We start from the raw sequence: 26,410 nt of genomic DNA on the forward strand, positions 1-26,410 counted from the left end.
ACTCAGAGCAAAACTGAACAACTTAATGATTTCTATAGATTTCTCTTTGTGTTGCAGAAATAATTAACTGTTGGATGATGAACAGCTGTCTTTTCATGAACACTTTTCAAAGGCTGAAATCACTAAGGGAAGAACTATGGCAAAATTTTGTTTTATTTTGTTTTTTAAACCCTTGTACTAAAATTTAGTACTTTAGAGCAAAAAGCAAACTAAATATTGAGTCAGTGACAAAGCAGCTGAGCTGCACCGCATAAAAATGAATTTCATTGAGCTCACAGTTACAGCACACACACCAGCACACCCATTCATAAAAGGGCACTTCTACACAGGGAAGCAAAACAAATTTTTGAGTAGTTACACAAAGCAGAGACTGTTTCAGGACACTGGACAGTGGCACCTGCTGCTCTGTGGCTCATTTGTCTACGGGGCAAGGGCTTTGTGTTAGGTTTTCTTCGTCCTCTGTTCCAATTCATGCTGGTGTTTAATAAGGCGTTCTATCTCTGTTCCAAGTGTTTGCAGGTTCTCCTTTAATATGTGGGGGAGAGAAAACAGAAGCACTAAGTATAACACCGATACCCTTTGAAGCACGTTTGCCTGAAGTGTGAGACTGAGGTTAGCCCTTGGTACTGAGATAATCTAGACACACGTTTTAGTGAAATAGGCTTGTCCATTTCAAAGTTATAATTTTTTTAAAGATGGGCTCTCTCTATGTAGTCCTGGAACTTGCTATGTAGACAGACCAGGCTGGCCTCAAACTCCTAGAACTCCTCCTGCCTCTGGTGGGATTAAATGTGTGTGACATGCCTGGCCCGAAGTTATAATCTTTTCACTGCAGCTACAGCAAGTTTTAGTTCATAATGATTACTTAGATTTAAAGCTATTTATTAAATCTATCACTAGTTATCAATCCATGCATAGCAAAGACAGAAAAGTTGGGTCAAACAACAGCTGGGGAAAAAAAAAGCTACAAAATACACTTAAAATGCTATAATACAAAAAAGTTATCACTATAATCATTTGGCAAAAGCTGTCACCCACTGTGAAGCCAACGGTTCACCTCAGTGTCTTCCAGAACTATGCTGGCCTCCTCTTCAGGTTCGGTGGTACCTGTGATGCTAAGGAGACCATGGAAGAGGCGCTGTCCTGTTGTGTTTACTGAGTGTAAATGAGTAAGAAAGCAAATACCTTCAAAGTAATGTTCTTTAGCAATGTATCTTCCAAAACAGCCTGTAATTTTCGGTTGATCTCCAAGGAGAGCTCCAGGGTTAGCCCGCTGTCGGCGGGATGGGATGTGTATAAGGACGCCATGATGCCTCCGCGTCTACTCAAATGCACTTTGTTAAAATCAGAGGCTTCTGAAGAAAGTGTGCCTGATTCTTCTCGTAAAACATAACTCTGAATTATTCTGCAAAACAAAATGATACTCTGTGTGCTTGCAGAATAAAAACCCTGGGGTCTGTAGGTGTCAATGACTCACAAGCATGCAGACGATCAGCAGGAAACATCCACCTGTTAGGCAATGATTTGAGTTAGCTCAGTCTTCCTTACTAGATGGTCTCTTACTGTCCCTTTTTGTAGCATGGTATTTGAAGTAATATAAACACAGCTTTTCTACTTCTTTCTGTACTTGTATGCAAATAGTTTAGTCACTACTTTATTGGTTTGATTTCTGTTAGTATTTTCTATTAAACTATTACTGAATTCTATTTTGTACTTTTAAAATCTACAAGCAGAATTTTCTACAAGTCTAAAATTATTTCAAAATGAGAGTTAGGAGAAGACTCGCAAAATAAAGACAACTCTTCTTTAAGTAAGTGTGGCATCTGCAAGAGGACGGTGGCTCAGTCAAGCTGTGCATGGAGCTGAGCTGGGGCTTGACCCTCACGGTAAAGGGCAGTTCTTGGTAGATTTAGTTAACTAATCAGAAAACCAGAGAACCCCTTCTGCTGCCAAGTGGTCCTAGGCAGTACAGTGTCCTATACCACGAGGAGCTTAATTATTGGATCTGATCAGTAGGAAAAACTCCCAAAAATCCATATAACTGTTAAAGTCACTCACTTTTAAAAGCTAAGTACAATTTTTTTTTAAATCCAAAGTTATCTTGGTATGTTAAAAAGCAAAACCATACTGTCCTCCCCCTATCTCTCCCCTGATGTCCACCTTTAAGAAGAGACTTGGTTTCCTTTCACCTCTGTGTACCCTAACCCTAGACTACACCAGGTAACACAGAAGACGCAGCCCAGGACACTGGAGAGTAAGGATGCCAGGCTCAGCGCTGCTGCCTAGCTACGCAGGAGCCTGGTGCACAAGGACCTCATGAGCCCAGGAGCACACAGCCAGGTGGGACAACGTGACGAACCCTATGGAAACGATCATCGCATCATCAGCATCTGCATCCACGCAACTGGCAGTCCTGACACGGGCCCCGCTACCACAGTAATACATACTTGGTTTTCTTTCTTATTTCTTCCACCAGCTGTCTGATGTGGTCCTCCATGAATTCAATTTTCTCGTTCTTCCGGGCGTGTGCTTTCTGCAGCCTCACTATCCTCTCAATCAGCATGGCCTTGTCCACTTCTGGGAAGCTGTCCACAGCAACGGAGGAGCTGGTGTTCTCTGGAGATCGGTCTTCAGCACTGCTCCGAGCATTAAGTGACCCTGAGGACAGAGCACCGGGCGCAGACAGTGAGTGTGACCTGGGCCTCCCTCATCTCCTCTCCTTCGTTATAGTAATACTGTCCAGCAGTGGCAAGAACACACAACAGCTACTTGTGGTCGCCATTCTTTTTTGAAAGCACAGGTGACAACATTAGTCAGCCGTGTCTGTTACATTACACAGGAACAACATGAACTGACACAGAGAAACAAATCTTACAAAAAAAAAAAAAGCCTACAGTAATTCAAACAGTAAAGGTAACACCAAGAAGGGAACCCCAGAGGGGCCGGAGAGTCAAAGGACAGCACACTGCACCGTCCGGATCCTACAATGCTAATCGTGTGACTTTGGACACATTATTTAACCTCAGTGCCTACGTTGTGTCAGCTGAAAACAGTAACTTCATAGGCTCGTCATCTCATCTAGGCGAGTTACAACACATGCAGGGAGTCTGCCTCCCCTGGACTCGGCACCTAGACTTTGTGTTAGTTTTCCACCAGCACCCATGAAGTCAATGTCTCTTCACCCTACAAATTAGGCCTTCAACCATATTATAGACTTAAGAAAAACAATATCCTAGCCCAAATTAAACAACCCAAATAAAATGGTTTTATCTGGGATCTAAGATAATGTCAAGCCATGTGCTTCCTGTTAACATGCTTAGTTACTACAGTAACTCCCCTGATGCTTTGACGCCAGCACACAATTCTAGATTAACAGAGTGCAGTGATTCTAACAGCAGCGCGCACACTGTGTAAGGTACTGTGAGTGACGCGGAGATGATTTAGAGTCTGCGGGAGGACTGTACAGAGCAGACCATCTTATTAAGGATTTCAGCAGCTGCGGAGTCTAGTATCCACTGAGTGCTCAGGAACCAAATCCCTGCAGGTACCAGAGAAGCGTTGACAGAACCTGATGCTACGTAGGATGGCCACCTCATCATTCAGGTGCTTGGATATGAAAGTGGGTCCACACACTGGATCTACATAGATAAATACAAATCTAAGCCCCACAAGTTAAGAAAGGCAGTGATGCACAGACACAAAAGTGCTGTTAAAAAGAATGGGGTGGGAAGCCTCATATGAGCCCAAGCCACGCCAGGGATGTTGACGAACAGCAGAGTGTACATACTTAAACAGGTACATTTTCTACAATGTAATTATATCTAACTTCTCTTTAAACCTCAAAATGAAGCAAAGCACATGAATACTTTTACAGCTCGGCCCATGCTCACCTGAGGAGCTGGAGCGGCTCCCCATGCTGCTGACTTCTTTATCGTAGCTCCCACTCTCAGTCTGGTCTAGTCTTTTCCGTGCTGTGAGGAAAAGAAATGGATTAACTTGGGATAGTTCTAATGACCACTTGCCCATGCCATCTTCCATAAACTGCTAAAGTCACTTGGGCAAAATGGCACAGAGCACAGGACAATGGGCTCTGACACATACCAACACTAGAGATGCTGACCATAGAAAATGACATTTGTAAGTGTACAGATTAAATAAGAACAAGGCCAGCTGAGAGCAGCGTTGTTAGCTTACCCTGACTTTACCTTTAGGACCTGACAGAAATGTAAGAGACCCTCCTCAGTATCTGAGATCTCCCCAAACTTGCCTTCAGTCACAAGTGTAGAAAACAGGGCTGAAGAGATGGATCAAAGGTTAAGAGCACCGACTACTCTTCCAGAGGACCAGGCTCAGTCCCCAGTGCCTGCACGGTGGCTCACAGCTGTGTGTAACAGCAGCTCCAGAGGACCTGATGCCCTCTTCTGGCGTCTATGAGCAGCAGACATGCATGTGGTGCATAGACGTGTGCAGGACAACCACCCATACATGGAACAATAGGTACATCTTTTTAAAATCTGAATTATTTTGGCAAATATCTAAATATTAAGCAAACCCTAAGTCTTATCTTACTATATTCTTTACTATTTTAAACACAAAGAAGTAGAGCACAAATAAAAAGTTGATGTACATGTCTTTTTCACTGTATCCCAACATATGGCACAGATACTCAAAAACCACTTTGAATTCTTCTTCTTTCCTCCTCTTCCTCCTCCCCCTTTTATCTTTCCAAGACAGGGTCTTACCACGTAGCCCTGGCTGTCCTGGAACTCTGAGATCTGCCTGTTTCTACCTCCTAGGTCCTGGGATTAAAGGGATGCACCAGTACACCCGACAGCTGAGGGACCTAGATCCTCCTGCGGGGATCACGGGCAGGCATTAGCATATAGGTTTCTATGAATTTTTAAACAGCGGAAACCTGATTATAATTGCAGTTATTAGTGGCTATCCCAGCTAGTTGTGTGGTAGTTCACAGTACTTTGGAGATCTTTCTCAAGATGCAGCGATCAACAAGTGAGTCAGAAGTCAATCGCTTGACAGACACACACAGAGGTAAACATTACAAGTGCTTTCTAGATTCTAATTTAGAAGATCTTTCTCACATTTTCTAAAATACATAAAATAATTTATATTTTAAATATGAAAATACACAAATTTGAGGGAAAGAGAAAAAAAGAAAAAACATTTACACCACTTTTGCAGGTAGCAGAGTGCAAAATAAAAAGGTTTGGATTCTCCCAATGGGCCAAAGGCATTCTCCTGATTTTCACATTCTGTGACTTTATGAATAAACAGGCTTTAGCATAGAAAATAGACTCACAGAATCTTGCAAGTTTAGCAATCTTAGTAATTTATTCTGTGAATATTAACGTAGTGAATAAGAATATTCCACAGGCTGGGCACAGTGGCACACTCCTTTATTCCTAACACTGAGGAAGGTGAGGTAGAAAACTGGGTGTGTGAGGGGAGCAAGGATGACAGCAAAACCTGACCCTAAGAGAAAAACCAACCTAAGCACACAGCACAGACAGCGCCCTCCTAGGCTCTAACACACAGCACAGACAGCGCCCTCCTGGGCTCTAACACAGCACAGATAGCGCCTTTCTGCGCTGGGCTCTAACACAGCACAGATAGCGTCCTCCTGGGCTCTAACACACAGCACAGACAGCGCCCTCCTGCACTGGGCTCTAACACAGGACAGACAGCGCCCTCCTGCACTGGGCTCTAACACAGGACAGACAGCGCCCTCCTGCACTGGGCTCTAACACAGCACAGATAGCGCCCTCCTGGGCTCTAACACAGGACAGACAGCGCCCTCCTGCACTGTGCTCTAACACAGGACAGACAGCGCCCTCCTGCACTGGGCTCTAACACAGGACAGACAGCGCCCTCCTGCACTGGGCTCTAACACAGCACAGACAGCGCCCTCCTGGGCTCTAACACAGCATAGATAGCGCCTTTCTGCGCTGGGCTCTAACACAGCACAGATAGCGTCCTCCTGGGCTCTAACACACAGCACAGACAGCGCCCTCCTGCACTGGGCTCTAACACAGGACAGACAGCGCCCTCCTGCACTGGGCTCTAACACAGGACAGACAGCGCCCTCCTGCACTGGGCTCTAACACAGCACAGACAGCGCCCTCCTGGGCTCTAACACAGGACAGACAGCGCCCTCCTGGGCTCTAACACAGGACAGACAGCGCCCTCCTGCACTGGGCTCTAACACAGGACAGACAGCGCCCTCCTGCACTGGGCTCTAACACAGGACAGACAGCGCCCTCCTGGGCTCTAACACACAGCACAGACAGCGCCCTCCTGCACTGGGCTCTAACACAGGACAGACAGCGCCCTCCTGCACTGGGCTCTAACACAGGACAGACAGCGCCCTCCTGCACTGGGCTCTAACACAGCACAGACAGCGCCCTCCTGGGCTCTAACACAGGACAGACAGCGCCCTCCTGGGCTCTAACACAGGACAGACAGCGCCCTCCTGCACTGGGCTCTAACACAGGACAGACAGCGCCCTCCTGCACTGGGCTCTAACACAGGACAGACAGCGCCCTCCTGGGCTCTAACACACAGCACAGACAGCGCCCTCCTGCACTGGGCTCTAACACAGGACAGACAGCGCCCTCCTGGGCTCTAACACAGGACAGACAGCGCCCTCCTGGGCTCTAACACAGGACAGACAGCGCCCTCCTGCACTGTGCTCTAACACAGGACAGACAGCGCCCTCCTGCACTGGGCTCTAACACAGGACAGACAGCGCCCTCCTGCACTGTGCTCTAACACAGGACAGACAGCGCCCTCCTGCACTGGGCTCTAACACAGGACAGACAGCGCCCTCCTGCACTGGGCTCTAACACAGGACAGACAGCGCCCTCCTGCACTGGGCTCTAACACAGGACAGACAGCGCCCTCCTGCACTGGGCTCTAACACAGGACAGACAGCGCCCTCCTGCACTGGGCTCTAACACAGGACAGACAGCGCCCTCCTGCACTGGGCTCTATCACTCAGACATTCTGAGGTCAACACACAGCACAGGGTACCTTGCTGAAGCTGCTTGCTAAGGTCCTTGACATTAGAGGCATGCTTGCGCCTTTGTGTCACCAGCTCATCTTTCAATTCTTCCACTTGGGTACTCAAGGCTTTAACTTCAGTCTGTGCAGCAGAAAGCTCGGCTCCCAGAGTCTGGACTTCCTCTTTTCGCAGTTCTTCCTCTTTTCGCAATCTGCTTTCCTGAAAAGTAAGAATGATAAAGTTAAAATGCACTCTTTTTTAAAAACTTCAATTATTGTTCAGTTTAAAAACTTAAAAGCACAAGGAAGAACAGACTTTTCTGTGGCTGCCCTTAGCAGGCTCTGCTGGTGAGCTCCTCCCCATCTTCACCCAGCATGCAACAGGTCACAGAGCAACTCTGGGGCGACCTTCTGTGGGACACAGCTCCAATACAAGTCACTGAACTTTTAGAATTTGAAAGACATGGTTCCACTGTATTCCTGGCTGGCCTAAGAACTATGTCAACCAGGCTGTCCTGTGCCTTCATGCAGAGCGCTAGAATTATAGGCTTGCACCACCATGCCCACTTACCCCACTGGCTCAAATTATTTTTATGAGCAACTAAAGGGCACTTTTATTATGCATGAGTATTAAACCACTTTAAACTACCTAAAGAAAGGAAGGAAGGAAAGGAAGGAAGGAGGACCTTAAAAAAGGCGATTCCAGTTAGGAATGACAGAAATCATGGGCACCTTCTTTCCTTTCTCCGCCCCACCCCTTTATTTGGGTTCTTTTTTAGACAGGGTTTCTCTGTGTAACCTTGGCTATGCTGGACTCACTCTGTAGACCAGGCTGGTCTCAAACTTGCAACAATCCACCTGACTCTGCCTCCCAAGTGTTGAGGTTACAGGTGTACGCCACCACACCTGGCTTGTTACTTTATTTTCAAAAGTGTAATATTCTTTATCATCTCATAAGAATTCTATTCTATTCTATGAATTACATTCAGTAAACAGAAAAACAAATATATTCTTACAAAAGTTAAAATAATCAGCGATCAGCTAAGAACCTAAAGTTAATTGTTACTTATACTTTGCTACTATTAGAGAAACTCAGTCTGTGCTTCTTGCTGGAAAGAAGTGATTCAGCAGTTAGGAGTGCTGGCTATTCTCCCAGGGGGCAGGGCCGCCACCCTCTGCGGGCCTCTGCACTGCTGGCATGTGGTGCAGACATGCTCACCAGGTCAGTGTTGGTCTGTGTCACCCGCTCACACTGGCTCTGCAGCTGGCTCTCACTGTAGGAGAGGCTGTGCACTTGCGACTGCAGGGAGCTGGACTCAGACTGCAGCTGTGCATTCTTGCTGGTGAGCTTCTCTGTGAACAGCAGGAGCTCAGACTCCCTTTTCCTGCTACCTTCGATGTCTTTCTGTAGGTCACTAATCAAAGAATTAAGGCTTTCCATTTCTTCCTTCAAACGTTCAATTTCTTGTTTACCACTAAAAAAAAAAGTTTATATTTAAGAAAAATAACAAGCTTTAAATTAATGGTGTGGGCATGTTCATTCATGGAATGCTTTACGGCAGAACTTGCAGTCACTCACCCACTCAAACACTCATGAGGGCCTCATGTACTATGGGCAGAGCTACGAAGGTGAAGGAAGCAAGGCTAGCAGGGTCCTGCTTTCAATGAGCTTTTCTAGCAAGCAAGCTAATGACAGTGATGACACACTGAGTAGGCAGGCTGCCTGAGCTCATGAAGTGTGACCACCATCCCATAAAAGGGCGGGCAACAAACAAGTCGAGTTTCTGAGCCGTGCTTTCCTCATGGGTGACTTTTGTTGTTTGCCTTGGCTGTACTTCGTCACTGTGCTGTGAGAACGGCCATAGACAAAACTCAATGGTTCAATGTGGCTGTGTTCTAAATGGCTTCCTTCCATTCACAGGGGCTGGAGAGACCGCTCAGCCCTTAACAACACTGGCTGCTCTCTTGGAGGCACCAGGTTTGATCTCTAGGACCCCCACAATGGCTCACACCACCTGTAACTCCAGTCCCAGAGGTCTCATTCTGTCTTCTGGCCTCCAAAGGTACCAGGCACACATATTATGCACACACATATAGACAGGCAAAGATTCATACACACAATTTTATAAACATTTATTTATGTATGTACATGTGTGCCTGCATTACAGAACAGGGCATCAGATCCCATCACAGATGGTTGTGAGCCAGCATGTGATTGCTGGGAATTGAACTTAGGCTCTCTTGAAGAGCAGCTAGTGCTGTTAACCTCTGAGCCATCTCTCCAGCCCCGCACTTTTTTTTTTTTTTTTTTTTTAAATAAAACCTTCTATTGTTTAAAGGAAAGTCAGTAGAGAGACAAGAAACGAAAGAAAAAGGGCGCTGGACCCACAGCAGAGGTAGAGAGGATAGCCCAACTCAAGAGTTAGGACATCTCTTGCACAACGACAGGAAAGAATGGTGAAGCCAGCAGCTCAAAGAACCAAGAGCAAGAATCTGAGAGGAGAGTCGCCAGCAGCTCCTCTGTTTCCTGTAACAAATCACATGCTAGGAGAAAGACTCTAAGATGGAAGGCTGGAGAAGAGACAGGGCTGGTGACTGGTGTGCCTACTTGAGGATGGTGACAGAGGGTGGGCACCATTTCTTTAGCAGCATGTGGCTGCCTGGAGATGGGCAGCACAGACGGTAGAACTGAGCCTGAGTCAGGCTCACCTAGATGGCGCTGTGAGGCAAGTGTAAGTAAGTCACCTCAAGCCACAAGGGAGCCAAGTTAAAGACATCGATGCAGACTGAGGTTCCCCTTTCAGAAGAGTGACAACTGTGATGCTGAGAACAGATAAACTAAATTCCTCTTCTCTAGGAATGGTTCCTGTCAGGGCTTATGAAATAGAAACTTTGATTTGACTTTCAGAAGCCAGAAGAAAGCTCAAGGACAATGCAGAGTGCTAACTGGAAGAATTATAAAAACAGTGCGTGTGTGTCTGAAACAGTAGCTGCACTCAGTTACCATCTGGAGACAGCACTCAGGCGCTGTCGCTCATCTCATACCTTTGAAGCTGCTCTTGCATCTCATCTGTGATTTTCACTTTGTCCAATAAATTCTGAATTTCGGCTTTCTGACGATTGATAATTTCCCTGTATTTTGATAATTCATCTTCAGTTCTTAAGCGTTCATCTTCTAGACATTTCACCTATGAGATGATGACAATCAAGCTAAAGCACAGACCGCATGCTCCACATGAACTACTGCAGACAGGACACTCAGTGGGCTGAGGTGAACGCTGCTTTGCTTCACTGACTTTCTATCTCCTTATCTGAACAAGAACAACGTCCCTCTTTGCAGGGAACCGCTGAAGGAGAAGAAAACAGACATGGCAGACGCTGAGTGCTGTGCTGTGGTCTCAACCCAAGGGGCCTGGGTAAACCCCACAACAGTGCACTCTGAGTACACAATGCATCACAGGAGGGTGTTTTCTTAAGCTGGACATCTCTTCACTCTCTTCATTTGTCTGATGTAGGACATTTTTGATGAAAAAGTCTCTAATAATGTCAGCCTGAGCTGCCGGTGTGGTGTGACATGTAGGGACAGCATAAGAATACTAAAGGGTGATTACCCTGACAGCAAAGGCTATGAACATGGGATTCACTAACATTGTTAGAAATTAAAATGATATCCATTTAACTATAAGATCTGGCCAGAAGTAGTATTTTTGGTCGTAAAGAGTGTTCTATGCTCACACTGCTTTGCTGTCTTTAGCTCCAACAACGCTCATAGTATGACGGAGCCCTGCAAGTCTGCTATGAACAGCGATGCATGGCAAGCATGTCCAGTGACTGGCGTGGACTCCAGTTCACCAACACTCAGTTCCACTGCTAAATGATGTTCTTTCTGAGTTCTTCTATTTTGAAAGATTTCTAAGTATTCCTTCCCTAACGCTTTAAACATCAAAATAAATTCTAAGTTAAGAGTATCTACCCCAACTGAGTGAGGACTCAGGGTCTGCTCACCTTTGTTCTCAATGTCCGTAGTTCATCCATGCCCTCCTTAAACGTCCTCTTCAGATCTTCTAGTTCCTTTATTTTGGCATGATGCATCTGAGAGAAAAACACAAATCTAAGAGACACATGAGCACTAGTAGCGTTTTGCTGCTCCTTTAGCAAGGCTGTAGGTGTAAACAGGAACATGTGCTTCATCCCTCTTCCGGCCAATCACACACTTACTCTACATACAGGAGAGCTGAAATCCTCACCTCTAGCTGGTCAGATTTCTCCTGCATTTGTTTTTCAAGTTCTCCTCTTGTGAATCTGAGCTTTGCATCAAGCTCATTTGACTTAATCTCTTCAGATTCCTAACGGAAAAATCGTGAAAAGTACTTACACTTTGAAAATAAAGAAAGCTCTGCAATCATGTTTACTAACTGCAATAGATTTTGCAGCTAAAATTGAGAAAGCATTTTGATGTTAACCTGGCAGATACAATAACAGTACACCCTGGGTATGCAACATAGTGTTAAGTTGTTTTCTTAAGATTTATTTATTTATTATGTATACAGTGTGTTCCTTGCACGTATGCCTGCACACCAGAAGAGGGCACCAGATCTCATTATAGATGGTTGTGAGCCACCATGTGGTTGCTGGGAATTGAACTCAGGACCTTTGAAAGAACTGCCAGTGCTCTTAACCTCTGAGCCATCTCTCCAGCCTTGAGAGTGTTAAGTTTTAAGTTGTACATTTCTTCGCTCTCTTCCTTAGTCTGATGTTTTCTAGAACTTCTCTGATGAAAAATCTCTAATAGGGTCCGCCTGAGCTGCCTATGTGGTGTGTGTTTATGTGAATGCCTGTGTGCCCATGGAGACCAGAGGTGACCGAAGTCCCCTTCCCCAATGGCTCTCCACGCTGTTTTTGACACAGGATACCCCACAACGTCGAACTGACTGACTGGACTAGACTGGCTGAGCTCCGTGGAGCCACTTCCCTATCTCTCTTCACCCCAACAGAGTTGAGGTCACAGATGCATGGTGCCACACCTAGCTTCTTTTGTGGGTGCTCAGGTCCTCATGTTTGCATGGCAAGCATCTCTCCCACTGCAGGAGCGTCAGCATAGCAACTAACTTGCATTTTACCTTAGCTGCCCTAACAAATCCAAGCATACTTCAAATTTGTCAGATATGGAAAGTCTGTGACAACAGAATTCTGATAATTAGTCTAGCTCAAAAAGGAAACCAACATACCTGATACGTTTTGATCATATCCTGACAGTTTTGCCGGATCTGATCAGCTTCTTCCTTTGCCTGTGTTAATTTTGTAGTTGTTTCTTTGAGTTTATCTTTGGTTTCCTGCAGTAACAAAGTAACAGAGACAAAATAAGCCATGGTGATATGAAGAACAGTAAGAGCAAAGTTCCTGCTTGAGGTTATCTGGATGCAAATGGTCCCAGAAGACTCAAAGAGGTAGCCTTATTGGAGGAGTTGTGGCCTTATTGGGGGTGTGGCCTTAATGGAGTGGGTGTGGCCTTAATGGAATAGGTGTGGCCTTATCAGAGGAGGTGTGGCCTTAATGGAGTAGATGTGGCCTTGTGGGAAGATGGTTGTCACTCACAGGGGTGGACTGTGAGGGTTCAGAAGCTCACTCTCCCTCCTGCTGCTTGAGGATCCAGATACATGCTCAGCTCCTCTCCAGCACCTTGTCTGCCTGCACTCGGCCATGCTTCCCGCCACGATGACGCACTGAACCTCTGAGCAAGTCCCCAGTTAAACACTTTCCTTTATAAGAGTTGTCATGGTCATAGTGTCTCTTCACAGCAACAGAGACCCTAGCTAAGACACTGCTATATAGCACTGAGCAACAGTCTAGCAGTGGTGTTTGTTTCTAACAAAGTGAAAGTGGCTAGCATAGTTAAACTGACAGATACAGTTAAAACTGACAAAAATAAGTAAATAAATAAAACTGACAGTTTTCACCAAATTCCTTAAAATGACTAAGGTGATAAGAAAAGCAAACTGTTCAGTGGTTCTCTGCACACCCGGAGATTCTCTGATTGTTCTAGTGTCACTCATTTGAAGCTCCTTCTGAGTGAAGAATGCTACTCAAGAAGACCTGTTTCCAGCCTCTACTAAAATGGCAGTGATTCATGCAGGGCTTCTAGGGATTGCTCTCATCAAGTGCAGCTTTCTCCTGGCTCTCATCTTTCTCGCCTGCTCTAGTCCTGGCTGCCTTGCCCTTTCAAACGCCCTCTGCCCCATGCCCACTGGAGACATACACTATGTCTATTTTCATTCCTCCTTGCTGGCTTCCTGCTCTCTGGTTGCTGACTGACCAAGCCCCTCACACAGCTGTGCCTTTCTTGCTAGAATGCAAAACCATGAGCCAGAAACACCATCCTCACTTGCTAGCAGGTATGTTGGCACAGCGGTGAGAAAGTGATGACTGACATAGCTGCTTCTCTGCAACAGGCCAGGCAGCAGCCTCTGCTCCACCTCGGGTACCCATTCCCTTTACTTCTTTTGTCCCTATGCCCAGGACAGCTTTGCCCTTCTCTCTTCACTGCACTTAGGCTCCACACACTACTCCATATGTCATTTTATCAATAACTATCACATAAGTAAGTACTTATTTACCTACTTTGAGCTAACTGGTCTCTGATGGTAACTAGGCAGTATCACCTAAAATACAAATAATATAATAACCAGGATACTTTTTCAAATATAAATTTTAAAGAATCTTACACTAGGTAACAACTATGGTTCTGCATCCTCACTATCACAGCTAAAACACAACTGACACACAGGTCTGGTCCTCTTCAACACCCTAAAGCCAGCAACTGAGATCCCTGTATGCCAAATAAATGTTACTAATTAAATGAACATTTGAATAAATGAAAAAAAAATCATTGCGTTTGGGTTAAGGCTGTTTACAGTATATGATCTACCTATCAATGGAGCACTTACAGACACTGTTCATGTTTGTTAACTCTTGTGTGAGTGTGTGTGTGCTTGTGTGCTGAGGGTCACTTGATGAGTCCCTGCACTCTGGCTGATGTTAACAGTAACATTTATTTCCTTGCCCTGTGTGAGCTCCAGGGGTTGTTGGACCCACACCTTCTGCACTTCTGAACTCTGCCCTCCTCTTCTCCATACCTTGAACTCTAACGCCTCAACCCAGGAAGACCACTGGGGCTGTCAACTCCAGCGCCACAGGCAAACACCCTGCTTAATTAAGCACATTTGTTTTGCTTCACTTAGCGATTGCTATCTTATGCTGCCTTTTGTCTCATAGTTTTATTGTTTTTCCCTTTGCTTGCATTGTCTGTAATGGGGGGGATTTTTAGTTTAAGGGAGAAGGACATGTCTGCATCTAGCTATCCCATCGTGCACGAGTGTAATCAACAGAGTGTAGCTCTGGAACAGACAGATGGCAACGCTACGAACAGGCAAGCTCTCACCCCCAGCTGATGAACCTCTGACAAAGCATTTGAGAATGAGGGCAGCACTGGGACAGACACCAGTGACTGGGGAGAGCACACAAGCATGGAGTCTGGCTTCAGGCAACTGAGCTGACAGAACACACAGAGCATAAGAGCACTAGTCACACGCACCTCCAGGGTGTGACTTGCACACTGCGGTCTGGATGCCGCTCTCATCCGAGAGACACCACTCCAGAATGTTAGCCTTTGGAGGCAGAACTGCCTGGCAGCACCCAAGACAGCCCACAGTGTTACCAAAGGACCACAGTCATATGTACAGCCAGCCACACCGATGCTCTAGTGAGGTCATGCGAGTGAGACCATGGCAACCAGATAGCTCAGCAAGTACACGAGGTACAGTGGAAGTCTTTATTATTCACTATATTCAAAATTAAAACAAAACACACAAAGGAAGGAGGAGGAGGTAATGACTAATTTCTGTAGTCTGACCTTGACTACAGATATACAGTTTAGACTTCAGTTCTGGTAACAAGCCCTGGAGGGCCTGGCCTGACCAGGCCCACTGTTCACAATGGGCCCAGAATCTACAGTATCCCAGTATTAGCATCTAAGACTGAAATGGGGCCCAGGCAAGTTTACAAAGTGGCTTCTGACTCCTGCTCATCTCAGTGGCTTCCTACACGGCTAGATTACTCTTAAATCTTTTGAGTCAGTTTTCTTCTGGCAGCCAGTAGGCAGATGCAAAAAACAGGTTAAGCCAGGGCCCTGGTCCAGACACCCTGAAAGCAAAGACTGTCTTCTGACTCTTATACCCAGCACATTACTGTGCTACATACAGGACTAAGGCTTGATGGCTAAGCCAAACACCTTACTTAGAACTGGTAAACGCCCAGCTTCCTCATGTCCTAACTAGTTAATCTACACTACGTCACCTCACAGTGGTCAGCCTTCAGCCACCTCCCTAAACTATCTGGTTTCACATCTCAAAGCTGCCATTAGAAGTCTCTCGTCATCCTATCTTTAAACACTCAGGACTCAGATAGGCACCTTAATGCAATAGTGTAATAGCTTTTGAGAACACAGATAGAGGGAAAAGGGCCACAGACAGCAGAAATGACTGAGCACTCTGCTCCAAATTTAGAGCAAATCAGGCAGTAAGAAACTACTCTTTATGGATTTTGAATTTTAATTTCTCACTATGTAACCAGAGCATAGGGAAGCTGTGAGTAGCTGAGTGAGCCGGGCTGCCCCTCTGCTCTCTGAGTTCTCTGTAGTTTACTCACACAGCCATGGGTCATGAGTGACAGGAGCACCATGCTGCTACCTTTCACCAGATTTCTGATACTAATATATAAATATCCAAAGGCGATTAACAGCTTTACTGTTGTCAGTCAATCCTTAATAAGGCAACCAGGAGCTATGTTTTAGACAACATCAGTAAGCCTATTTAGGAGACCTGGAAAGCGACACTCTATTTCCATAACTCCAATCTTGTATTTAAGTCACATTTCAGAGTTGACTTTTCCCACCCATTATCTCACCTACAGATCATCTACCTGTGATGAAGTTGTACCATTAGTTATCACACTTAAAATTTTTGGTTGTGAGCCTATGCTTTAGTGGCTGAGCCATCCCTCTAACCCTGGACTTTATAATTACATTTCATTATATTAATTTTTAGATAAAAACGTATCTGCAGCAAGTAGTTCAGGAGTCATCACAGGTATTAGCTCAGCATGCATGAGAACCCTGGCTCAGTGTCTAGCGCGTGTGTCAGTGCCATTCACATTTTTTTGCTAGCATGGTAGCAAAAGAATATTTTTAAAACAGATAAGCTATTTGTATTAAGTAATTATATTTAAATATTTTTAATAATGAAAATCATAACATCACTGATACTTTAAATTTTTTCATTTTAATTCCAATAATATATATTAAATATTTTCCTTCCCTCAAATTTTGATTATCAAAACAATGATCAAAATTACATGTTGTAAACTATGAATTATAAAATATAACATGCCATGAAGAAAGTTATTTCTTCTGATGACCCAATACTGAGCTCTAAAGTACCCTGCAGGAGTTGCTAGCAGAGCCCAGGCCTCTGGCTGCCAGCACTTTGCTCAGCACTCCTGCTACTGCACCGCACGGCCACACTCACCTTGTGTGAGTCCATTTCAACTTTTAACTTGTTCTGCGCCCACTTGACTTTAATGATGTGAGAGCTGACCTCCTCCTTTAGCTTGTCCATTTCTCTGAGGAGTCTAGTCGCTTCACCTTCCTGAAAAGGACATTAGGCCATTTTTTTCAAACAATCAACTGGGCATCTTTTACACCCCCTTGGGCAGTGACACAACACAAGAGCAGGTACACTATGACCCACAGGTCAGAAAGCTGATTTAAGGCTCAAATGATAAGAGCAATAAAACCCTAAGTCAAACTAATAGGCATGCATTAGCCAATGGGTCCCATGTAAGACAAACATACTGATTTCTAACTGCCTGGCAGTGAGGTGACTGAACTGGTTCTGCTAGAACCCCAAGGACAGCGACAGCCATTTCTACACAAAGATAATAGCAAGATCTCTGACCAGCTCCCGCTTCAGCTAGTCAACCTTCTAGGACAGCTCAGGAAGAGAAATGGTCAGTTCTATCCTCCGGCGAGCTAGTGCTGCACTACGACTCTGGCCAGGCTGGAGCAGTGCCCAGCAGTGGAGACGCTGCCCACCCTGCACGAAGCCCTGCTACATCCAATCCTCGCACTGCAGGGGAAAATGTATCAAATAAAAAAATCAACATAGACTCTGCCCAAATTATACTTTTGATTCTAAAGCTATTCACAACTAATACTAATATGTACATATCTTAGCAGAACAATTTTCTGAGACACAAATTTTTCCAATAGATTCTAAAAAGAAAGTTTTAAAAAATTATTCAGAAACTGTTACTAATAACACATGCCAACATTTTGCCTTTCCCCCAGCAAACCTTTTCAGCAGCAATGAACGAGACACCTAGAACACGCATGTCAGTGAGCTAATAGAAAGCGCCATGCTTTATGTCTGAATGCTGCAGTGACTAAGGGAAAGCAGGGGCGTGACCTTCACATGAGGCACAGGTTATACCTTTGATTCATAGAGCTGCTGCAGCCGCCCTTTCTCTTGAGACAGCTGCTTGATTTTGTTAGTGTTTTTCTCCAACTCCTTACTCGCATCTCTCAGTTTTCTCTCAAGTGCTTCCTTTTCCTTTCGAAGGTCTAGAGACTCCTTCTCCCCCCTCACGTACTTCATGACCATCGTCTCCTTTTCCTGGCGGGCCTCTTCACACTTCTTATTGGCCTTTGAAAGAAAACGTTACCTAGCATTAATAAAAAAATATTTTCAAGTGAAAACGTATACAAATGAATATTATTCCCGCAGCATTACCATATATTTTGCGCTGTGCTCCAGCTTTTCCTTACTCTTTTACTTTGGTTGCTGTGGTTTCTATTTAAGTACATTTCCCTTCTTCTCCACATAGCTTTCTTGCTGCTTTCTCCACCATTCTGGTCCCAGGAAGAGGATCACCAATAGTCCACACTAACAAACCCTTTTAACCTCAACTTGCAGCGGGGGTCAGTTGCTCACACCTGCAGCGGGGTCAGCTGCTCACACCTGCAGCGGGGTCAGCTGCTCACACCTGCAGCAGGGTCAGCTGCTCACACTTGCAGCGGGGTCAGCTGGGAGGATCAGAAGACAGAAGCTTGGAAAGAGTGAAGCCAGGCTTCTGGGTCACCACAAGTCATCTACCACAACTATTCTCTCTGGGTTATCCTGCTCTTGAACCTCTAAACTACAATACACTTCTTTTGTAACAAAGTATAAAGACTCAAGCATGTTGTTGTAGCAACACAGAAGGTGCTAGTAAATATATGTATGCACGTGCATCACTAGTAGATGTACATACGACACACCTGCCAGCTGTGGAACAAGGAAAGAGATATATAAAGGGACTGGAGACACAGGTGAAGAGATAACTCATTTTTCCCCCATGTATTTCTTACTTTATTAATTTTTTACAATTAGGATATACTTATGCATTACCTTAGCACTGTCTAAGATTTATTTTTTATTTCTATTTCTGTGTACATGTGTGTTTGTCCGAGCATACGCATATGAATGCCCTCAGAGGCCACAAGAGGGCTTCAGAGCCCTGGTGCTGGAGTGACAGGTGGTTGGGAGTCACATGACTGGATGCTAGAAAGCAAACTCCAGACTTCTGGGAGACCAGCACGTACTCTTCACAGTTGAGTCATCCTTCCAGCGCCCCGTTTTTCATATGAACACCGGTGTTTTCCTAGTAACCCAACTGTTAGGAGTCTAGTAAACATGAAGCATCAGACTATCAAAGTAATAGTGACGACGGGAAATACCTGCTCCATCCGCTGGGCCATCTCTTTGTGGATTTGCTGGATTGTGTTTTTAGCTGTGACATCCTGTGCTACTAGCTGATCTCTGGAAGCTTTAACTTCTTTATTCAGTTCCTCTATTCTTAATTCTAACTGTAAAAAGAATGATTTCCAAGTTATATTTTATAGCTGCAACAGAGCAATGAAAGCCCAAATAATCCCCACAGTGCATACAGAGGCTGTAAAGTGCAGGTCCTGACTATTTTCCTCGGGTCCCTCACAGGCTTTAGTTTACACGTGGTGGAGCTGGTACATATAAACACCACAGTTTGCACAGCAATGCACAGCCCTCAAATATGTAAGTGAAGTCAACACGTATCAGAACATGAGCAAATGATAACTTTGTTTACTACACAGCCGTGTGCTGCTGTTGTCACTGGACAGCTCTCTAGATGGACTGTGGTACACTCTGCACCCCTCCTGTCACAGCACTGCTGGTTGATGTGCACCTTAGGATGCCCACATAAGGAGGAAAGCCCCCAGATCTGTTTCTTCCAACACGCACACCCTGTCCACAGAAGGGAAGGCAGTTCAGAAAGGTTTAGAGCAGCTCTTGCTCTGTTCCCAGCCTAAGCACCAACCTGTCCATCCACGCAGCAAACACCCATTGAAAAGAAGGAAAGAAAAGGACCAGCTAGGGTAGCAGTTAGCCTGACACCACCTTCACAGTAGAGTTCACAGAACGATGGGATGAAACTATAGTAGAACCACAAGTGAGAAAACGTCCCAAAGCCAGACAGAAATGCCTAGGTGCTACTACTACTGGCCACTTCTTTCCTTAACTGCTAGAAAGTTAAATCAATCATTTTTATTATCTGGGCAGAAAATTAGTCATATTTAGAACAGTTATACACATCAGCATTTATATAAAAGAATTCAGATTCAGTCTAATGATTTAAATATGAAATAGTTTCCTGCATTTGAAATGCTTTAACTTACTACATGGTTCTTTCCAGGAGTTTGGTCTTGAACTTTTTTTTTTTTTTTTTTTTTTTTTTTACCTGTTTGATTGTGCTCATATGCTGCTTCTCTGTTTCTGATCTTTTTTTCAGCTCTTCTCTTAAATTGTCTTTTTCTGAACAAATATTTAAGATGAGTTCTTGATGATTCTTATTTTCTTTAATTAATCTAAATATAAAAAGGCAATGTAAATAAAGTAAAAAGGAAAGTAAGATATGAAATATTATCTATCTACAGATTAAATGTAGACACTTCTGATTATATATCTTTTATAACAAAATACCATATCCATGTAGGAACCAAGCCCCACACCTAGTGACGCCTTCTTCTCAGGACATGTCCTTCCCACTGACAACTTCCAGGCTAAGACAAATCCTGGGGAATTAATGTACAATATGGTGGTAACAGAGCTGGGGTGTAGCAGAGTACACAGCCATCATTTTTAACATCTCCTAGCACAAAACAGGGGCAAGAGGTAGAAAACAAGGAAAGGGGAAGAGAGAAAGGGAGAGGGAAAGAATGAGGGAAAAAAGAAAGGGGAGAGGAATGTACAAGAGACAGACCCAGAGGAGGAAAAGGAAACAGTATTCTAACAGGAAACTTGCAAAGAGAGTACATCTGAAGGGTGTATACACACACACACACACACACACACACACACACACACACACACACACACACACGAGAGGGTAGTAGATATTAACCAGTTTGAGCATAGAGTCATCTCATAATGACAATATGAACTCTCAGCAAATGGAAATGGACATATAATCACATATTTGGGAGAGGATGCATTTATAAAATTTTCAATAAAAGGAACTGAAACAGTGCTCTTCATAGGTAAAAGCTAAGAAACGCATCTAGTTGCTTACATGAACCAAAAAGTATTTTATTTGGAATGAAAATTATTACATATAGAATAAAAGATCAATACAAAACACCAAACAGAACAGAAACTACACTACTACTTGATGCTTATATGACGATGCCCGACTAGCCACGAGAGTGGCACCAGGTAAGCACTTCCTCTCACAGGAAAGACTGCTCTGACTCAGCGCTGGGACTCCTCCCTACTCTGGCCACCTGCTGCCGCTCCACCTGGGTGGACAAACCAGTTTGTCTGTGTTCACTTCCAATACTTTTTAGTTACATCTGACAACTTATGAACTGATGATTTCCAGTAACAACTGATAAAACTTCTGAAGCCAAACTCACAAAGCTCGGGCAGCTCACATACCTCAGGATGACAGTAGTACACAGTGCAAATCTATGATGATCCATGGGTTAAGGTGTGCTGTGTGTCAGTCACATAATTAATAGCAAATGAGATTATTAGGTGTACACATCTTAAAATACAAAAGTGCTGCATCAACTGTTAAGATTCAACATCTGAGGAAAGTAAGAAAGAGTATCAGAAATGATCTTGAGGCAAAGGAGAGATCAGAGCGAGAGCAGACTGCAGGGGATGAAGGAGGTCATTGAAGCTTAAACAAAAAGCAGGGAAAGCACAGGCAGCTCAGGCAGGGGCACAGAGGACACTCACAACCATCAGTGTCCCACGTCAGGGCCTGAGTGAGCAGAGGAGGGCTTGAGACGGGCATTCGATCCCCAGAACCCACATAGAAATGAAAGAGAAGAAATGTCTCCACAAAGTTCTCCTCTGACTTTTACATGTGCGTACCCCTCACATCATAACACACTCTTTTTTTACATTAGAAATTTTAAATTTAAAAGATTTTTAAAGTAAAAAGAAAAGAAAGGAAAAGAAAAGAAAGGAAAGTGAATGCTAGCAGGCTGAAGTTCACTGGGAGCAAACAATGAAGAGCGAGCTGGTTTGGGGAAACCTGGCTGATTTAACAGAATCACATGGAAACAAAGAGCAGAGGCCAGTTCCGTATCAAGCAGTCCTCCTGTGTCTGTCATCCCCTGACGCCGTCCCCTGGCATGTGGCCTTCTTTTTATCTTCACCCACTTCATCATTTCTTAAAAAGCAAATCAGCATAGTTTACAAGGAATCTGTATGTCCTTCAGTGAAGGCTATGTTTTATTTTTCTTTCTTAACAGATTGTAACAGTTTGCTCAAACCTATGTATCACTTTACTATAAAAATCTACACTAAAAGTACAGAATAGAATACTACTAGAAACAGGCTGAAGGAAATCAAATTATCATCACAACACTAAATAGTTATCAAAAGCAGGATGTGCTCGAGTAACTCATCACTCTGTCCTCTAAACTGTAAGCTTTCAAATTTAGTTTCATGACTTTTAATTTCTTTTCCAACATATTTTGACATACCTTGTTTCAAAAATGAAAAACTTGAGTTGTCTTTACAGAGGTTCTCGGTCCCTAATGAACTTACAGCCTTTACTGGATTGACTCCCTAAGCCAGCAGCAAGCGTGAGCTGCTCAGTCATTGAGGAAGCAGACAATTACCGACCAGCTGTGCATGGCTGCGCTCTGAAACAAAGCGCAGACAAGAGGCTTCTCTCCTTCACAGCACCATTTCTGCGCACAGCGTCAGACTTACTTTTCAATAGTGAGCTCCTGTCGCAAGTACTTGCTGTGCACACACTTGTCAAACAGCGCCAACGCCTGCTCTCCTTTCTTCACTCCATTTGGGACTTGGTGCTCCTCTGCAAACTCTCCAGATAAGAGCTCAGATTCTATTTCTCCCAACAAATCATCTGATGCTGAAACAGTCTTTATCCTTGAAATGAGTTTCCTGGTGCAGTCTGTATCGTAGAGGCTGGCTGTGGCCGTCTGTGGAGTGTCAACCTCGGTGAATGCAGAGGACTGTAACTCTGTCAGGATCTGCGGGACTGTCTGTTCGGCTTCACTGGTTTTTGACACTTCTTCTGCAAAGTCTCCCCCAGGAAAGTCATCTATTTGCTCAGAATTTTCTGGGCACGTGTCTGTTTTAGCACAAGAATCCTCACCGCTGCCACAGTCTGGAATATGGTTTTCTTGTACGTCAACCTGGCTACTGTTTCCATTAGTTTGACATAGAATTCTGTCAGAGTTCAATGACAATAGTTCTGACTCTGTTTCTAATCTGCTGCTTTCGCCACCAGAAGCGGAGATGCCCGAGTCTTCCTTTAACTCAGATGCTCTCCCAACAGCTGCCTCAGAAGAAACGGAGGCTGCGTGCTCGGTCTCTGCGTGCTCGGTCTCTGACATGCTGACTGGCACGGCTTCACTTTGCATGTCTTCAGATCTGCATTCACATCTAGGAAATCAAACAAATGTACACAGTTAAACCAAGGCCTCCCACACCTCTGCAGACCCTCTGACACGCCCACAGAGAGCACCACTCCCAATTCCTCTAACAGGGGCCTTCCTAGAGAAAGACGAGACCAGCCAACCGAAGCGGACACAGGCGAAGGACAGCTGCAGGCTCACAGGCCTTCCTTCCTGGCCAGCCAGCCTCTTTGGTTGTGGTCTGCAGCCGCAGGTGATAAGAGACAATTGAGCAATTGGAAGAGCAGTGAGGAAGAATGTCCCTTCAGTTTTGTGGGCAAAAGGACAGCAATGACGGCGCTAGTCGAGCAATCTCAGAGTAAGATAACATAACAGCGCACACGAGTGATGACAACAATTCACCAAGGAGGAAACTTAACAACAACGAGGCCCTGCCTCAGCTCAGAGACCCCACTGGGGGCTGATGCTGGCCAGGAAGGGATCCGGGGAACTCACCTGTTGATTGCTAGGCATCCTCCTCCGTGCACATCAAGCAGAGCCTATAGCTCTTGTCGAGGCCAGTAAGAGCAACACTTTATTTGACTAGGTGAAAATACATTTTTATATTATTTACAAAGGTTCCTCCTCTATCTTCTTATGGAAAATTAGCCAACTTCAAAAATTACCGTGAAATACAGATAAAATAGTCTACCAGGGGCTGGAGAGATGGTACAGCAGTTAAGAGTGTAGAAAGCTTTTGCAAAAGACTCAAGGTCAGTTCCCAACACTGACATTGGGCGGCTCATAACAAGCCACTATTACCTTCTGCTCCAGGAGATCCAGTGCACTCTTTTGGCCTCCTCTGGCACTGTATTCATATGCAAAACCTCTAACCTGGACATACATATACACGTAATTATAAAAATTAATTAGAAAATAAAAAACCTAGCCTGGTGGTGGTGGTGCACATCTTTGATCCCAGCACTTGGGAGGTGAATCTCTGAGTTTGAGACCAGCCTGGTCTACAGAGCGAGTTCCAGGACAGCCACTGCTACACAGAGAAACTCTGTTTTGGGAAACAAAACAAGAAACTACTGGTCTTGATGAAAAGAATTGTCTCTGTCTTTGGTTCTGTTTCAACAGTGCACAGAGGGATTTAAAATTAGATTGCAACTGTACAGACAAAGAAGTATTTTCAGTATGAAGTATACACATGGAAAATAAATTTTAAAAGATTAAATTTTATAACAGAAAAATGCATGCTTACTTAAACTCTAAGAAAGGGGATTAGAGGACCCTGAAAGAAGAAAGAGAAGCCTGGCGACAGCACCCTCAGAACACTAAGCAGGAAGGACTTCCGTTAAAATGAAGTATAGTAAATCCTAAGGCTTGTGCAGCCTTTGAGCTTACTGTCTGAATCTCAGCACCCAGGCAGCCCTCGGACGTGCTGACCTAAGCCTGCGTAAAACGAAGCTGGTGCTTGAAGCACACTGCACTAGGACTGCGGAATGAGTCGCTGTAAGGAAGAGGAGGCCATCTTGTCTCTCAAACACTGTCCCTTTGGGCCACCTGTGGAGACAACAATTACTACAGACACTGATCTCAGGTTCTCAGTCACTTAACTCTGTATCACCTTCCCGCAAACGACACAACCTAACGCTACTGAGCTGTGTGCTTCATAAGCAGCCCAAGCTGGTACTGACGTGAAAGACTTTAGACTGGACTAACAAATGAAGCCAAAACATGAAAAGCTCAGTCACTTGTTCCAAAATCTTAGGGGGAAAATGAATCTCAGGCAGGTACACTAGCAACTTACAAACTAGGTAAGTTACAGTAACTCTCTTTAGAAATCCAACATGCTATATGATACAGAATACATGTAAGACACACTATGCTGTTGCTGAACTTAAAATCTTACCAGTATAAACCTGCAGTGGTTTAAATCATCATAACTAGTTGATGTTCTATCAACAGAGGCTGAACTCACAGCAGATGAATCCCCAATGGGCAGCAGATAAGGAGCCCTTTAGGAGAGAACAGATGATAAAGGCAGCATTGTGACTCCCCAGCATTCCGCTAAGGAAAGAGCAATTTATCAACAACTTTGAGAGTCTTATTTGTGTGCCATGATTTGTCAATAGAGAAGCATATTCTTTCATTCGGCTTCCTTGGCCTAGATGAGAGTTTTCAGTGGTAGTGTACCCTAAGTTACAGACACAGAATTATTCCCTCTTCTTCATGCTATGGCCGTGTTGTATTAAGGTCTACCTGAAAACAGGCATTCCTACTGGAGCTAATGCTGAGTAGTTCCCCATCAATGGCATCACACACTTAACTGCCAACTTCTCCATTTTTTCCTTTGCTTTCATAATCTCTTAATTTGTTCTCCTGCTTTTCTGTCACTATCCACTCCCTGCAACCCAGCCCAGGCCATCGTACACCTGGAACACTTAGTTTCTTAATCTCACTCAATTCTCTTTTCCCGCAATTTCAAGTCAAAGAGCAAAGTAATTAATAGACTATTTGGGACAGTCACAGGGGACAGGGTTGTGAAAGGAAATGACAAATCATCAGATTCAGAAGTGATAAGTATGTGGCCCTGGCTATCAGAGGGACCAGGACCGACCCGTGGAGTGAGCCTCCGATGGTAAAAGGGCAAGAGTGGAGGCCAGGAAGCTGCAGCAATCTTTCTGTACACCCCACACTCAGCACCTTTTCTGACACTGACCAAACAGCCAGCTGAGGTGATGCAGCAGAACCACCTCTCCCTTCTTTAAAGCTTCAGGTAATGAAGTTCTGTCTCCACTCTGCAGGGGCTAGCCAGAGAAAAGCCACAACAACGTCTCTCTCTGAGTAGGATTAGGCAGACACTGTCAAGTCCAGCAGTTAGGGACTAATAGCTTCAATTTTTCTTTAGGGAGACTATGTTTATGATTCCCAACTCCTCCTTGTTGCTATTTTTGTTTTTAATCACTGAGATTCCTCGGTAAAGCAGGTGTACCCGTTTCCACACCTGGCTCCGGCCACACTCAGAACCTGCGGCTGCTCTGCCATGCTGTCATACTCACCAGTACTCAAGATCCTCAGCAGGCACACTCACATGCCCATGGATTTGCCTTCATTGAAAATGTTTCTTTTCAGTCTACCTAGAGACCGATGCTTGAGGACTGATTTTAATGCCATCTCTCTCTCCAATCATCCCTATTACAAGCACAGGCACAATGCCCTGTAAACTGGAACACACTGCCTACACTCATCCAGCAGACACAGCCTATCCTGACCCTTCTGAAGAGGCAGCCACCTTTTAAATGATTGTTGTTCTTGTAACAAGAAATTTTACTGAGAACTGAAACTTCTGTAGCATCAAAAAAATAACATCAACAAACA

The 26,410-nt window shown here is 44.6% G+C and overlaps 1 protein-coding gene across 1 annotated transcript; it reads right to left on the minus strand.

Annotated features, from left to right (window-relative positions):
* Positions 1-26,077, minus strand: Ccdc186 (coiled-coil domain containing 186). The gene is made up of 16 exons (XM_051146968.1): positions 26,037-26,077; positions 22,374-23,072; positions 19,885-20,011; positions 18,848-18,976; positions 17,562-17,774; positions 16,599-16,718; positions 12,246-12,350; positions 11,265-11,363; positions 11,023-11,109; positions 10,063-10,205; positions 8,237-8,492; positions 7,048-7,237; positions 3,891-3,971; positions 2,448-2,658; positions 1,186-1,405; positions 1-525 (listed from the first exon to the last, which is right to left on the minus strand). Exons 1-16 carry the CDS (start codon positions 26,075-26,077, stop codon positions 442-444), a joined length of 2,805 nt encoding a protein of 934 aa, XP_051002925.1. The 3' UTR covers positions 1-441.
* Between the last annotated feature and the right edge of the window lie 333 nt (positions 26,078-26,410).

The sequence above is a fragment of the Acomys russatus genome, chromosome 5, assembly GCF_903995435.1.
Source record: "Acomys russatus chromosome 5, mAcoRus1.1, whole genome shotgun sequence".
Taxonomy (NCBI): Eukaryota; Metazoa; Chordata; class Mammalia; order Rodentia; family Muridae; genus Acomys; species Acomys russatus.

What these genes read in the sequence shown, in the direction of transcription:
- Ccdc186 (XM_051146968.1), bottom strand. Translation starts at nt 26,077, where the DNA reads ATGGCAGAGCAGCCGCAGGTTCTGAGTGTGGCCGGAGCCAG. An exon ending in TTGAAATGGACTCACACAAG is followed by an intron (nt 12,351 to 16,598) that starts GTGAGTGTGGCC and finishes TTGTTACTGCAG; the next exon opens with GAAACCAAAGATAAACTCAA. An exon ending in GAGCCGCTCCAGCTCCTCAG is followed by an intron (nt 2,659 to 3,890) that starts GTGAGCATGGGC and finishes CTCTGTCCTCAG; the next exon opens with GGTCACTTAATGCTCGGAGC.